The following is a 15,608-nucleotide window of genomic DNA, read 5'->3' as shown; positions in this document are numbered from 1 at the left end:
TTGACAAGCTCAGGCGAAAGAGTCGCACATGTAGTCTCTCTAAATGCCCCGGATGCGCACTTGGTATCACTGCACGGCACAACGTAAACATCCGTATATTGCATGGTATAAACCCAGATTTCATTGTGATTGTATTATTGCTATTTATGCTATTGATGTGTAAACGTATCGTATACTGATACGTAGGTATATGCCTCCCCGCCCAGTGAGACGAGGATTCCAAACTCTTCAAGGCTCACTAATACCCAAAAAAAAAGAGATGAGCGCAGCTGCCAATGATTAAACCAACTACGAGGGATACATAGTTAAATGCTAGTGTTATCCCCTTAACTAAGCACCAACAAGGCTCTTGGGGAGGAAAGTCCAGACAGTCCCGATAACGCCCAGAATAGAGAAGACCACCATAATGGACCAAAGTAAAAAGCGCTCACGGTAGGAAATGTCGTCCCAATATAGTTTGAGGTAAAAGGAAACAGGGAGGATGATGGAGATAAGAGTGCAGAGGGCGGCGCCAAGGAAGGCGCAGACCGAGTCAAAGGCCGGGATCGCAACGGAGATGAGGAGGTGGATGAGGACGACAGTGACGCGGACGGCACCCCGAATAATGGCTTTGATGAAGGCAGACTGTCGGTCGGTGCTGTCATGAGAAGCAGCAGCGTGGCTCTGATGCTCATGAACGCCCAAAATGACATCAGCCGTAGTGACGAGAGGACGGCAATTTAGAGGAAGCTTGGTGAGTGGGATGATGGCGACAAAGACACATATGAGGATTGACAAGGCTTTGGGGTACCCGGGCGTCCTAAGAATGTTGGAGGTGATGGCACCAGTAATGCCGTCACCAAACATGATGATACCAACGATGGCAAGACAGGTATCTATAAGGTACTGTAGTGTGGTACGACTGTTAGTAACAGCGCATGGCTAGGGCCGTATATTTGAAAGACCTACAGTAAAGGAAAAAGTCGACTTTATGGCCTTGCCCCATTTGGCTGGGTGGCGCATGTCCCTATAAATCTGATCAAGCCATCGAGTTAGTGTCCGAATTCTCTGAGAAAAGGGATTTGGGCGAACTGACTGAAGGGAAGACGGAATGAGCTCCCCATGGGCTGGCGAGAAGGCCGTATGCTAGAGGGAGAGCGAGCCAGTTGGAGGGCAGAAGGTACGTAGTGGCCGGCTCGCGCAAGGAACCAGGGGTATGCTCCTTGGCAAAGCCGTCGATCACGACAATGGAGACGACTAGTAGTAGAGGAGAAATGTGTTAGTTGTACAGCCATCTCAAAAGAGGTGGTATGTGCCTACAGGAGGGACATTGAGATAGGCCCACGACTTACTGCAGAATGTGGAGAAAATTCCAATGACGCTTGTGTAGCTCAAGAACCGTAGAGGCATGAGGTTGAGAAGGAGCATCATGAGAGCACAGACGCACTTCCAGAAGTTAACACTGGCTACTCCACTCAGGAGGAGGTCCACAGTGTCTGCAAAGAGGATGATGAGAGCGGTGTTGGCGGCTAGTAGCTCGAGAGAGAACAGAGCCGAGACGATGACTCGTGCGTGGGTGCCAAAGGAAACGTAGGCAAGGTCGGAGTATGTGATGAGGCTAGGGTCGTAGTCCATGCAGCGAGCCAGTAGCTTTCCCGTATAGGCAGTGACGTTACCGATCAGAGTCAAGAGGACGAGGCCGATGATCCAGCCGGACATTTTGAAGGCAAGCGGCAGACTCAGTATACCCACGCCAATGATGGCATTGATGGAGTTGAAAACTGACTGGGGCAGGGTACTCTGACCCTCGACGGTGAGGACAGTCTTGTCGCCTTTCTTGACCTCCCTAACGAGAATGGGCTCGTGTTCCCCAAGGGCAGCATCATCGTCGTTATCGTCCCAAGTACCCGGGCGCACGACAGATGGGCGTCGAGCCCTAATAGAACCTCTGTCCATGGTGCCGTAGTGCGAGCCACGGTAAGAATCATAGCTTCCAATGATTGACGAGGTAGCCAGATGGGGGGGGTTGGCAAAGATGCTTAGCCTGCTCGAGCCGCTACTAGTACCCAAAAGTGTACTATCGGCTATCTCAGCGTCGAGTGCTTTTCTCTCGCGGTCTCTGAAGTCCTCTCGGCCAGGGTTTCCACTGCGGGCACCAACACTAGTGCTAGACTCAGCGACGGCAGACCTGCCTGCAAGCGAGCTGTATCGGCCTTCTGGAGGTGAGGCTTCGAAATGTTGCCTCAAAAGACCCGAGGCTGGTGGTACTGAGCCCTGACCGACGTGACTCTTACCGTAACGTATATCTTGAGAACCATCTTGGTGACTGCCGTCGTCGCCGTCTATGGCATGGTCACCCCAGACGAAGCTGGGACGGCGCGGAATGACTTCTGCAAAGCCGGCTGCACGCTGCCAACTGCGGGCAAAGGAGCGAATGCTGTTGACACCACCAATGTCGGCCATGGCGGCAAGGCGATTTGCCGTCGAGGATCTGCATGAGTACCGAGAACCGAGGTCAGTTTCCTTCCAAGCAAGGCATACTGGGTGGTAATGCTGGGGGAGCAGAGCTCAATGTTGGACCAATGATATTACCGTCTGCGTGGGCGGCGATATGTGCCACTGGCCGCATCGTCACCGTCATCGGCCAATGCCTGTTCCTCCGACAGAATCGTCGAGTTGACGCTGCCCGAAGGGGAGAAGCGACCCTCATATTCGTCCCACGACGTGGGGTTCCTAGCCATTGTGCAGGCCCAATTGCCCAAGAGCTCCAAAGTGTGTCTGCGTGGCTCGGTGAGAGGGCGTTGCACACCCCTGGGAATATCGAAGCGAAGAGAAGGCGTAGAAGATGTAACAATTCTGAGGGTGGACCGTAAATGGCGAAAGGTGGCGGCGAAGCAAGAGGAGGTGTGAACGCGCAGGCCCGGGCAATGGAGGGGAGCAGAGTACTAAAATTCACCAAGTACTCGTAATCAAGCTACTAGCATGGATAGCGATAATCAGGGCTGGGTTCTCCACAGCAAAATATTGCACCGTGCACCTCGAGACAGGGCAGAGATATGAGGGGCGTGGAGGAGAGAGAAGAAAAGAGGGGGAGGAGGCAGGGAAGGGGGATGCTTGGGGACGATGGCAGACGTCGATACATATAGTAACAGCTGCCGAGAGTTAGTAGTAATTGCTACTACTAAGTGATGGAGCCCGGCTATCAAGTTTGGCGGGCAGTTGCAACCAACGGCCGTTGCTTCCTAATCGAATGCCGAGTGCAACCACAGAGTCTTTCTAGGCGCCAATAACCCACGTACAAGGCAAGCGGGGAGGGCTAGGCCGGAGTTCAGAGGCTAGAAAAAGGAAGAGAAAAGAAAAGCTCAGAATGTATCGATGTTGGAAGAAAAAGAAGATAAAACTCCTCCATGACTGTTTCTTCCTTCTTTCCCGAGATTTCTTGTTATCAGGAGTGTTGAGCCGCGTATCGTTATGCAGTGGAGCGATGGACCGGGATTGGACGAGGCTGCCACTAGTGTTGACCCCAGGACCCAGGTAGAGCCCGCATGCCCACATATCTCATAGTGATAGTATCTCGTACAAGGTTTACGGGTATTACGATGAGTATATTACGAGCCTAGTGAGCTTCTCCAATACTACCTACTAAGTATTTATACTCTGTGTATTGGAAGAAGACCGTGATAATGTACACTCTTCTGGGGGGTGATGGGAAACAGGGTGGCGAAATCTGGTCCAGCCATTTTTTCCAACGTTGGCGGTTAGTCCTCGCTGCACAGCTGCATACGGCATTATAGACACCCAAACGTCATCTGATTGATCTCCGCCCATGCGCCCGCAAACTGCATCTTGTACGCAACCCACCAGATATCTAGACGTGCAAGGAAGCTGTCCGACCATCAACACGGATATCTCGCCAATAGCACTAAACCTAGCAGATAGAAAAAAATACATTATCAAATCAAAGCGCTTCCCCACATTGTGTGTCTGGATATGGTGGAACTGGGAAGAGACAAAGGAGGGGGTATCTCACACTCGGACATGCCGGACAACCATGCTGCCTCTCGGGGGGAGGGGAGGGCACCTTGTGTAATCTTTGTATGTGTGAATGACGTGAATGAAATTCCCAGTGTTCCTTGTCTTTCATCTGCAGTGCAAAAGTTATATGGTACATCTCTAAAATATGGATCGTACTACTTGTTCCTGGAAGCTAACCATCGGAAAAGTTAAAATATGCAGATACTTGTCATCAATATCAAGTTGTCCCCCAAGAACAAGACCATGCGAGGATCTAGAGATAATGCTGGACAGATAATACTCACTTCTATTCTGTTGAACAAAGCTGTCAACACCAAGTCCGGATTATTCGTTACATTATCTCGTACAGAGCTCTTATCGGATTCTCTCACCGCCTACCACATTGAACTCCACCACCTCGCTCCTGTGAAGGCAGAAAAAGTATTATTAACCCCCATAAACTTCGATGCTTTTTTTTCCTTTTGCCGCATCTTGCAAGCAACAACAGCGAAGAACGTCGAACTTCTCGACGGTTCCCGCAAATATGTAACTGCAACGATGCCTCTTTGCACAAAACCTGTTTCTACAGCGGTCATGCCCACCATCACTCCCGAGGCAGCCATTACCATCCACACCTACCTCGCCCCACTACTCCCCATAGTCGACGCCTTCAACCATCGTCACAAAAACCAGCACCGCTCATCACACTGGTGGTCACACTTCAGCATCTTCCGCCGCTCCCTGCGCTCCCTCGTTATTTCTCTTACATTGTCCTCTCGTCGCTCGCACAACGGTGACAGTTCATTCGTCTTCGCTCGCTGGTTGACACAACGCATCATACCCAGAGTATACATGTGAGTTGCTGAGCACCGCACACCTACCTCGATTGTCCGACTGACAGCGATAAAAGACCATTCACACAGCTGGCAGCCGACAATCAACATGCCCCCCTAGGCCTCCTCCTCTTCACTCTCCTAGCCCGTGTTGGCTCTGTCCTGTCTCAACATGTACCCGCCGACGATGACGTACCTACAGCATCTGCTGTCGCCGTGCCAAAGCCCAAGCGCGACCAGGCAACTACGAATATCTCAGCCGAGACAGACAGAGGCATCGTCATCTCGCGCGGCGACCTCCCGCCACCTGTCAATGTCACACAACCAACATCAGCCCCGGCCCACTCTGGGAAACAGAAACGTACCAAGACGGCGCCACCATCACTACCGACAAAGCCCAGGAATAAATCGAAGTCTAAAAAGAGTCAAAAGGGCGACGACTTTTCCAGTCTCTTTGGTTCACTATAATATGATGCGTTGGGATGGAATTCAGCGTAGTGCAACCGCACCTACACACATTCAACGGTTTTCGCTTCATTCGCGTATTGCAACGTAATCAAGAACGGCCTAGATCAAAAGGAATAAAAGGTCATTATGATACCTGTCTGGAATACTACAATCAAAGGGAGAAAGAAAGACTAAGGCAAACATAACTTCGAACGCAGATAAACACAAAAAAGAAACAAAAAAAAAAACAAGAAAAATTGCAGTCCTGCCCAATCCGAAAGAACGAGAAGTCTCGTCCGTGAAAAAGATATCTGGGTTCACCGTCCCTACTTCCCAAACCGTACGCCTATCTCGTACAGATTTTTTCCGACGACATGCCCGGTAACGAAGCAGCTCAGTCCAGTTCCCTCCACGCCCTTCCTATCCCGCCTCTGTAGCATCATCCTCATACAACCTTGCCATCAGTATCTTCCTCCCCCTTTTCTTTTCTAGGATGCAAATGAAAGGCGTTCCCCTCTTGTCTTGTTCTACAGAGGGCGGTACGACCAGATACGGGCCTTCATGTCACCAGATCCCGTAGCGAAGAAGCCACCCTGGGGACTAGGAGCAACCGAGATGACAGAGTTCTTATGGCCCTGAAGCATCAGCTGGGTAGTACCAGTCCTGGGGTCCCAGAACTGCACGCCGCGGTCCTTAGATCCGGAGAGCACCCAGTTGGCGTCGGGGGTCAGGGCGACTGATAGGACGAAGTCGCGGTGACCCTCGAAGGTCTTGATGCACTTGCCCGTTCGGCTGCCCTCGCGACCGCCGCGCGGTGCGCCAAGTTCCCACATCTTGATAGTGCGATCCAGACTGCCGCTAACGAGGTCTTTGCCGTTGGGTGAGAATGCCACAGAGTAAACAGAGTCCTTGTGACCGTCGATACCCTCCAGGCGCTCAACCAGGGTAGCATCAGGGATGCTCCAGACACGCACGCTCTTGTCGAGGGAACCGGCAGCAACGTATTGCGTGTCAGGCGAGATGGCAACCGTCGTGACTCCGTCCTCTATAGTAAGCGTAAGAGTGTTGCCACCCTGCTCAATGTCCCAGAGGCGAACAGTACGGTCACCGCTGCCCGAGGCAATAGTGCGGCCATCCCTAGCAAAGTCGAGCGAGTAAATATCCTGCTCGTGGCCGGTGAAGTGGTTTCGGATCGTCCTGGTTTGGATGTCCCAAACCTGTTAAAAAAAAATCATTAGCAAAACATGTTGTACTGACGCAGTGTTTCGACAACTTACCCTGATGATCTTGTCCTCGGCACCAGTGGCAAGGTAACGGCCGTCGGGGCTGAAGCAAACGCTTCTGATGTAGAGGTCGGTACCGCCCATGGGGTCAGTAGCACTGTGGTCTTCAAGAACACAAACCTTCTCTCCAGTGCTGACGTCGAAGATTTGAGCAGACCTGTTGCAGCCAGTGGCGACGTACTTGCCGTCCTGGCTGAACCGAACGCAACAAACAACACTGTCATGCTGGAGGGAGTGAACAAGGTCCACATCCAGGACTCGCTGAACCTGGGCGTTAAATATGGCATGCCAGTCGGCTCCAGTCTTCTTATTGTGAGGGGCCACAGCATCGAGGTCGAGCTCACCGAGAGCATTGCCGACAGGCGGTGGGGCCCGGGGACCTCCCATGCGAGCATGGTCGGGGGTCGGCTGGTTGATCTGGGGTGACTGGGCACTTCCCGCATAAGGAACGGGAGTGTTGATCTGCGGAGTGGCCGGACCGACACCGTTAGGAGGGCGGCCAACGCCACGACGGCCAGGCCCAGGAGACGCGGTACCCTGAGGAGGCTGCGGCGCCATGCCATTGGACATGGGAGCCTGAGGGTAGGCTTGCTGGTAGGGGCCCGGCTGCTGCTGAGCAGAAGGGTGGGGAGGCACGGGCAGACCCGGAGGCGCCTGGGCAGCCATCTGGTGCTGGTGGCTCAGCTGCTCCTGGGGCGGGCCATGCTGCTGATGCTGCTGTGGCGGAGCGAGGCCGCTCTGGTTACTGCCGGCCATGATGCCACTGAAGAGGCCATTTCCGGGGGCGATCGAAGGAGGCGCCTGCGCGGGGCCCGCACCCTGGGGAGGGCCGGGCATGGTGGGCTGGGCAGCACCAGCCTTACCGCGAGTAGCTTCGGCCAGCTGGTGTCGCAGAACACTAAGCTCCTCCTCATACCTAAATGAAAGGGGGAAATAACGAGTAAGCACATTGGTAAGGGTCAAGGCTGGCAAGGACAAGATGAACGCATTGTTAAGGTTAACGCTCGCTTACTTTTGCTTCAGTGTCATATGGGTCTGCTCCATGGCATAGACCTTCTCGCGAACAAGTTGCATCTCACTGACCTGGGCCGCGACTGTTCAATAAGGCGCACTGGTTAGTCGAGGACGATGGACGGGAATGGCCGCTGGTGCTGTGGATGCTTACTTTGGTGTTCAAACCCTTCTGTCTGGCGGACCTGAGTGTCAAACTCGGCTCTGATCTGATCAAGAAGTTCATTGAGGCGGGCTGCATTGCCCGGGGGCACAGCGCCCATGGCGCGATGGGGATACATAGACATTATAGCCTGGGCTGACCGTGTGGTATCGCGTGGGGTTTGCTGGGCCGGCGACGGATATTTTCTGGTAGCGCGTCGCGTAAAATTGCGCGCGATGGAGTGAAGCCTCGGCTACCTGGAGCAATCGATAAGACAAATAAGAGGGACAATAATGGCTGTAGTAGTGAACGTCGAAGGTCGGGTGTAGAGTAGGCGAGTCGGTCGCCTCGATTTCGTGCAAGCGAACAAGTTGACGACGCCGCAGATCGCAGATGACTAGTTGGCGTAGCCTAGGGCGGCTCGTCGGGCGGCGAAGGATCGCAGGAATATGGGAGCAGTGCAGGCCCACGGGTTCAAGTGATTGAATAGGGGCCCTTTCACGATGGAATAAGGACGCTAAGCGTTCAATGGACGTGCGACCGAGTCTTGAATTTGATGGGGGTCGACAAGGCTACGTGGTGTGAGAAGGGAAGGGGGGGCGGCGAAGAGAGGAAAAAGATGGAAGAAAGGGAAGAAAGAAGGCGCTGGCGCCAACAAAGGCGCTGGCAAGCGTTTAGTGGCTCCTGGGGCCAGCAGCTGGGAAACTAGCTACAGTCATACAAGGGAGATGGGGACGGTGGATAGCGGAGCCTGAGCATAGCAACAAACCCAGCTGCTCCCCACCAGGCCTGCAGGTGGCTTGCTGGTTACTGCTGCCCGATAATATTATGTGCTGCTTAGTGGTCAGTGGCTGCCCTACTGTCACTAGCCACCAGCCTCTCGAGGATACCTCATGAAGCCCCAAGCAGAGAACTTTGGCAGCGAGGAAAGCTAAGTGTGACTGCTGTACGTCGTAAGTGTTACTATTAACCGGCAAAGGAGAGCGCGCTGGAATACAGAGTGGGTCCAGCCGCAGACCCAAAGTAAGGCCTGAAGCAGATATGTAGCAACGGAGGGCCGAGGTACCTACTACGAAACAGGCGATACTTTTGTCGGAGAGGGTGGAGTGCAACCGGCAGGAAGGGGGGGAGCAGCGGGTGCGGGGACCAGGGGCTGTTGTGGCTACTTGTCAGACTGTGGCACAGGCACTAGTCAGTGGTAGATATCCCCCAAACGCCAGTTACAATTTGCAAAGCTCTATCGATGGAGCAGCTAGAGCCTAGCAGTGCCGGTAATAATAGTTTGTCCGGCTATTACCAGGTCACGTGAACATTCTCAGCCACATATGTGCTACGAGTAGTAGTTGTGCCGTCACTACAGTCGTATGCGAGCTGCTCCTAGTACGGGTAGTCCGGAATGGAAATGTTCTATATGTTAGCATAAAAATGTTGTTATAGAGTTTATGTATTACTCGGGAAAGTTATGCTAGACGTATTTCAGTGCCATTTAGTACGATCATTGTCAGTAGTATTAATATTCACATGTAATACATGCATGCAGTATGCTGCAACATGCACACCTCGTAAGTACTAGGACCTTGACTGGCCAGCCACCACACACAACCACATGTGTGGCTGCAGATCTAGACGCCACACATGGGCTCGGGGATGTACCTGCATGGCAACCACAAGTACCCTAAGGGGCGTGCGCTACCGGTGAGTGACGTTACTCGACTCCCGATGCCCCTGCGTGTCGAGTGTCCACACGCCCGCACATGCTCGGCAACTTGGTGTCCATGATTCTCGAATATTTGCACATTGATGAAAGTGCGAAAGTCCTTCATCGTGGACTCGGAATCAACGTATAAGCAACGTTGTATCAATGCATGGAGAGCACTACTCGCCACCCACGCCAGATCTCGACTTCACACCTCGCTTAAACACTGGCAGGTACCCGTTCCCGGCATACGACGTACTCACATGTACCTGTCTGTATTGTACTCCTTGATATCCTTTCGCGCGGCCTAACTCGGCCACTATGCATGCCTCTCTAACTTGGAGTTGACTGTACGGAGTACGGAGCACTCACGCTGTCACTACGCGTGATACTTCGAAGATACGTGCATTGAGGAAACTCTCCTTTGGCTATTTCCATGACCTCACACACACCCTCATCCTCATCAAGTACTGGTGCCACACATCCTTGCTTCCCGTAATACATTCATTTCTTGTACCTTTTCAATAATAATATCACGTATTATACGCCGCAATAGCTGGCATGAGGATATTCATCTAAGGTGTGCCTCAAGAAGTGCTTTCTCTCAAACAGTTACTCAAGGGCGGTATTTATAATCATCCTGCTTCAACCTTAGGCAATGGTCCAAGTAAGATTTAAAACATCACCATGTCTTCTTTTACCTCTTGGCGCTCAACGCGGATGATGGGTCGAAGTTCTAGAACGGTTTATAGCAATTACTTAGTATTGAAGGGGGGGACCATTCCAGTCTAAGTTGCAGAATACTCTGCCTATGGTTGTGAGACACAGTTCCAAGGCTGTATTGTCAGCAAATTGGGTACGGGTAATCACGCCGCTCCCACAAGGCTGCAAGGCTACGGCTGGATCCTAAATCAGATCGGAATCATGGCTCGTCTCAGGCAATTACCCTGTCAATATGCATAGTAGCACTAATACTATTAACCTCAGACGGCTAATGTTTTCTGTGGCTATCTAAGATAACAAAAGCCCAAGCTTCTACTAACGGTTCTTCGGTCATCATTATTGATGCGTACCCCCGTATCACGTGAGAGCCACTCATCATCCTCTTGCCGCACGTGATATGTTTCTGGACGGCCTATTACCCGAACCTGTGATGTGAGGCGACAGCATCTGTATGTACTCAGTGTGGATCCCGTGACCTACGGGTCCGGCGGAACAATCCGCCGGGCACACACATTCCCATCATGGCGGGATAATATCAGAAAGGTGAGCCTTCCTGCTGTTACATCAATCAAGTTACCCTTTCGCTTTCGAGTCAAACGTAGCATCATATCGTCAGGTGTGAGTTACGAGGTGACCCTACTAAGAAGGAGCCCGCAGACGCACAGTGCGTAATGCTACATCGGCTAAGCCCCGCACAACGATTGCTATGTGCATGCATACAACTGAGTGGTACCACGAACAAGCACGTCCATTTAATAACCCCAAGTAGGCGTACAGAGCCGGTAGGGGCACCAACTACAAGGCTAGCAACGGTCTACAAATAAACTAGAACTACCGTTACCTTAGGGGCTTTGGAACAATATATAGCTCGGTGTCAAGCGCTGGTCCACTCGGTAAACGAAATTGAAAGCCGGGCCCGCCCAGAAGGCGTACGCACGGTCCGCAGCAAATATTTATATGCCTTGCACGAACAGACAACTACTAACGAGTCTGGGAACTGGCTGGATCATATGCATGTGATGAGTATGCACGCTATTATATTATCGCGGGTAGTGAGGGTGATACTCAGTTTTATCTCCTGGAATACGACATAGTCGTCGTACGTGTCTGCACAATAGCCTTCTCTGACCCTGAGTCGTCGGGGTGACGTTGAAGCGACGTCTGAGGCTTACGGGTCCATTTCGAATCACCTTGCTGGTGATCCTGGCCGTCAGCCTTTCCGACCTCGACGTTTACCATTGTCTTGAGAGGGTACATCGGGCTGTCGTCGAATCTTTCGTATCCATTATATCTCGGTACGGGCTCCGTGCCGGTTCCCCTAAAAGTTGGAGTCGTATCTTTGTTGATGGATGGACCGGCCCTGGATGCCGCATTGCTCGATGCGCCCACAAGATAGGGAGAGAGTTTCCTAAAGAAAGGCTTGATGGTCGGGAGCGTGGCGCAGATGACTGACAGGTTGGCTTCGGCGAAGCTGTACACGGGCTAGGTCAGTGATGCTTCTTCGGGGGGGGGGGAGTGAGACATTGAAACTCACATCCAAAGGAGGACGGGCCCGCCACCCCAGGATTGATCCACAGTATCCATAGACTTGATGAGTGTAATCAGTCGCATGATGGACGTGAAGACGGTTCTGTTCAACATGTCAGCCAGCCATCGATCAAAATGAGTGTCACAGTCCTAGGTCCGATAAAGACTTACAATCCACCGAGGCTAAAGAAAAATAGCAGGCCAATCTTTTGCCGCCTAGGGATCCTAAGCGGTACAACGATAGGGATGGGGACGGCAAGCACCATGGCATCGGTCACAGCGCCCAGCGCTGCAGTCGCCTTGTACACGGCCTCGCGGTTGATGCATTTGACGTCAGTTATGGTGACGTCCCACGCTCCCCGGATCGGTTTGCAGGGGAAGATAGTGACGAAAGTGATTGCTAGGGAGGAGCCGATCACTATACATATGGTGAACCACAGGCTGTAATGGAACCACCTTTGCGGCGCTAGGCGGCGGTAGACAACGAGGAGGGCCATCTTTGCACCACACTGAACGGGGTTGTACAGGATGGGCAGGAGGTATAGAGCGCGGGCAAAGCTGGAGAATTTTGGGAGAGACATCTCCCAAGCGTGGGTTCCCATGATTCCACGGACGAAGTCGCCTTATCACGCGTGTTTGTTAGTGTTTTTCTGGTCCCGTACCCAAACGGGCAAACATATGAGACTCACGAATAATCAGAGTTTGCAACACGACCGAGAACACCTAGACATGAGAGTTAGTATGGGGCCGAAAGGCCATGGCCACACGGCCTTACCAAGATGGTTGAGACATTTCCTTACATAGGCAACCCCCAAGAAAGCTATTCACACGGCAAGAACCATTAGCAATGTTGAGGGAAGATAACGTGGCAAAGAGGATGGAGACATACCATCTTCTAGTTTGACTGTCTTCTGTATCACCGCCCGGACATAGACTCTCTGGAGCATGAAGATGAGCATGAGGAAGTTTCCGACGCCGAAGAGCCAGTATGCTGCCGGGACACTGTTCCGAGCAGGATGCTCGAAGTCGACGACATAGCCTTCAGGGGGGGGGATCGCGACAGGTACGCCATTCACTACGGCAGCCATTGTCGTCGAGGGTCAATTGACCAGCTAACAACGTTCAACTGGAGAGATATGGCAACCTGTTCGTCGTACCCCATGGGGATGAAAACCTGGGAAAAGTTAAAGAAGCAGGCGTAAGTTGAATTGAGTCGATATGTGACAAAGGAAGAAGAACCAGGAGAGCAGTCTCTGCAAAATAGGAGAAGTTCGGACAGGCAAACCATGCTTGATAAATATATATTTGTATATACTTGTATATACATGTATATATGGGCGACTGCCGAAGCATTGCATGCCATTTACAATTTGTGGCTCCCAAGTGCCTGAGCGCGGAGCCAAAGCAACCAGCAGGCCTCTCTGCAATAGGTCGAAGACAGGGGCGAAGGAGGAAAGAGGATACTTGATACAGGAAAAGGTTAGCCCGAGGCCACAAACTCACGGAACAGATGCAGATGCAAGGTATAGATGTAAGGGTTCTACCATCCCAACGTTTCACTATGGGTCCAGCCTACAACGGCTCCACGAGTTTGCCGATAAGCAACGTTATAAAAGGGGGCAGATGCTCTCTCGGGGTTATCAAGAATCCGACAGTCCGTATATGTATAATATGTAGTGCGTCCAGAGGCTAGAAGTGATACAACTAAAATAACCAAGTCTTCGACACTCTGTTGAAAGACCAGGGGACCCTTGCAGGAATTAAAACGTATCCCAGCAGACCCAACGCCTCGCCACCCCCCGGTGCGGGCCAGGATGCTTCCGCAACGAGTAGGATCAATTGCCAACTCACCCCAACACAGTCATTGGACAATGAAGGTAGGAGTCAACAGGTGCATACACAAATTACACCTCACCTATGTACTTGCAAAAGCAAAGACAGTAAGGGGAAAACAGCAGGATTTTATGAGTGTTATATTGCATGGGCATACTTACTCGTACTCGGTATGGGGTACTGCATGTATGTACGAGTATGCCACTGGTTCATCCTAAGTATTCCGAGAACCACCTGCTGTCCACATAATATAACATTATCCCTGTACCTTCGTCTTCTTTATTTTATTTTTTCCACTCTTACCAAACTTTTCCGCGCAGCATACACGAGCAATAACACTTATCAAAAACCCTCTCAAGAAGTCATGGCCACTCTTACCCAACAGCCCGACATTCCTCAGGCCGCAAGCCTGATCGAGGCTGGCTTGCAGGCCCGTATCCTGTCGCCCACGGATCCCGAGTACGCAGCCCGTGAGGAGTCGTACTGGTCCTCCAGCGCAAAGATCAAGCCCGCCTGCATAATCCAGCCTCGGACGGCCGAGGAGGTAGCCACGGCCGTGAAAGCCCTGGCAGCTTCTGGGCAGAAGTTTGCCGTCCGCAGTGGTGGCCACACCAACTGGGCCGGCTCAAACAACATCGCGGGCGGTGTGACCATCGACCTGGTTCACCTCGACAAGGTTGTTTTCAACGCCGACTCCGAAACGGCCAGCATCGGCCCTGGTAACCGGTGGCGTCAGGTGTATGCCGAGCTGAACAAGCATGGACGTGCTGTGGCCGGAGGTCGCGAGGGAAATGTCGGCGTCGCCGGTCTCCTTCTCGGCGGCGGCAATACCTTCTACACGGCCAGGCAAGGCTTCGGGTGCGACAATGTAGTTGCCTTCCAGGTCGTCCTCGCCAACGGAGACATTGTCGTGGCCGATGAGAAAGGTAGCCACAGCGACCTGTACCGGGTGCTCAAAGGCGGGTCCAACAACTTTGGTATCGTCACCGAGTTCACCATGAAGGCCATCCCCTCGGACAAGGTTTGGGGTGGCATGGCCTTCTTCCCCAAGCAGACCACCCCCGGTGCCATCGAGGCCCTCACGACCTTTGCCGACAACGTCCCTAACGACGTCAACAGCAATCTCGTCACCATCTTCACATACATGCCCGACTTCAAGGACATTGTCGTGGCCACCTTGTATGCCAACGTCGCTGGCGTCGAGAAGGCCCCCGCCTATGAGAAGTGGTTGGCTCTGCCTGAGATAATGAACACTGTCAAGATGACGTCTATTTCTGAGATGGCCTTTGAGTACAACATTCCCACCAACTACTAGTAAGTTTATCGAGTATCTCCTCGATACATATTGTGTGCATGTGTTTAGGGAGAAACAAAGCAAAAAGGGAAAAGAAGGAAGGGTGGAAGCTGACCTCGTTTACCCCCTAGCGACACCTGGTTCACGCTCTGCTTCAAGAACGACCCCCGCATCATTACAAAGGCGACGGAACTTCACGAAAAGCTCGTGGACCAGCTGAAGGAATTCATCCCGGACGGTGACTTCATCACGCAGTGCCTATTCCAGCCCCTTCCTACAATCTTTGGCCAGCGCGGCGTCGAAGCCGGTGGCAACATCATGGGCATGGACCGCCACCAGACCAACGGCATCCTGTTCCTAGCTGTCGTCATGGCCAGGACGCCCGAACAGGAGGCCTTTGCCTACCCCAAGGTACAGGCCTGGATCAAGGAGGTGCGAGACTTTGCCGCTACCATCGACGGCGGCAACCTCGAGTGGGTGTACCTCAACTATGCGGACAAGTCCCAGGACCCGCTAGGCAGCTACGGTGCCGAGAACATTAGAAAGATGAAGGATGCTGCCGCAAAATACGACCCTGACCAGGTCTTTCAGAAGCTGTGCCCTGGAGGATTCAAGATTTCTGACGTCAAGGATCAGTAAGGGAGCTGGTATCAGGTCCAACATCTTAGAGTAGGCCGAAAGTACATAAAGGCAATGTCTCTACTTGTACATACGGAGCTCTCCTGTTCATATTGTACATGGCAAATTATTTTATCATGGCATATATTCAAGTAGCGTCCAAATTATCTAGAAATAGATATGATTGAAACCTCTATCACTGTTCCCT

The 15,608-nt window shown here is 52.3% G+C and overlaps 5 protein-coding genes across 5 annotated transcripts; 2 read left to right on the top strand and 3 right to left on the bottom strand.

Annotated features, from left to right (window-relative positions):
* Positions 1-330: 330 nt before the first annotated feature.
* GMORB2_3079 (solute carrier family 32 (vesicular inhibitory amino acid transporter)) lies at positions 331-2,720 on the bottom strand (the record flags this gene model as incomplete). Its single annotated transcript, XM_035465055.1, has 5 exons — positions 331-885; positions 949-1,014; positions 1,076-1,236; positions 1,332-2,470; positions 2,572-2,720. The coding sequence occupies 5 exons, from the start codon at positions 2,718-2,720 to the stop codon at positions 331-333; spliced, it is 2,070 nt and encodes a 689-aa protein (XP_035318930.1).
* Positions 2,721-4,587: 1,867 nt separating this feature from the next.
* GMORB2_3078 (uncharacterized protein) lies at positions 4,588-5,294 on the top strand (the record flags this gene model as incomplete). The annotated part of the gene is made up of 2 exons (XM_035465054.1): positions 4,588-4,847; positions 4,904-5,294. 2 exons carry the CDS (start codon positions 4,588-4,590, stop codon positions 5,292-5,294), a joined length of 651 nt encoding a protein of 216 aa, XP_035318929.1.
* A 506-nt stretch (positions 5,295-5,800) lies between these two features.
* Positions 5,801-7,854, bottom strand: GMORB2_3077 (uncharacterized protein; the record flags this gene model as incomplete). The annotated part of the gene is made up of 4 exons (XM_035465053.1): positions 5,801-6,490; positions 6,551-7,472; positions 7,569-7,650; positions 7,722-7,854. The coding sequence occupies 4 exons, from the start codon at positions 7,852-7,854 to the stop codon at positions 5,801-5,803; spliced, it is 1,827 nt and encodes a 608-aa protein (XP_035318928.1).
* Positions 7,855-11,199: 3,345 nt separating this feature from the next.
* On the bottom strand, positions 11,200-12,743 carry GMORB2_3076 (uncharacterized protein; the record flags this gene model as incomplete). The annotated part of the gene is made up of 6 exons (XM_035465052.1): positions 11,200-11,599; positions 11,663-11,758; positions 11,827-12,277; positions 12,345-12,378; positions 12,456-12,475; positions 12,545-12,743. 6 exons carry the CDS (start codon positions 12,741-12,743, stop codon positions 11,200-11,202), a joined length of 1,200 nt encoding a protein of 399 aa, XP_035318927.1.
* Positions 12,744-13,852: 1,109 nt separating this feature from the next.
* On the top strand, positions 13,853-15,421 carry GMORB2_3075 (FAD/FMN-containing dehydrogenase; the record flags this gene model as incomplete). The annotated part of the gene is made up of 2 exons (XM_035465051.1): positions 13,853-14,802; positions 14,914-15,421. 2 exons carry the CDS (start codon positions 13,853-13,855, stop codon positions 15,419-15,421), a joined length of 1,458 nt encoding a protein of 485 aa, XP_035318926.1.
* Positions 15,422-15,608: the final 187 nt, after the last annotated feature.

The sequence above is a fragment of the Geosmithia morbida genome, assembly GCF_012550715.1.
Source record: "Geosmithia morbida isolate 1262 chromosome Unknown scaffold_16, whole genome shotgun sequence".
NCBI classification, from domain to species: Eukaryota; Fungi; Ascomycota; class Sordariomycetes; order Hypocreales; family Bionectriaceae; genus Geosmithia; species Geosmithia morbida.
Note: the sequence above shows the minus strand (reverse complement) of the source record. Positions and strands in the feature narration are given on the sequence as shown.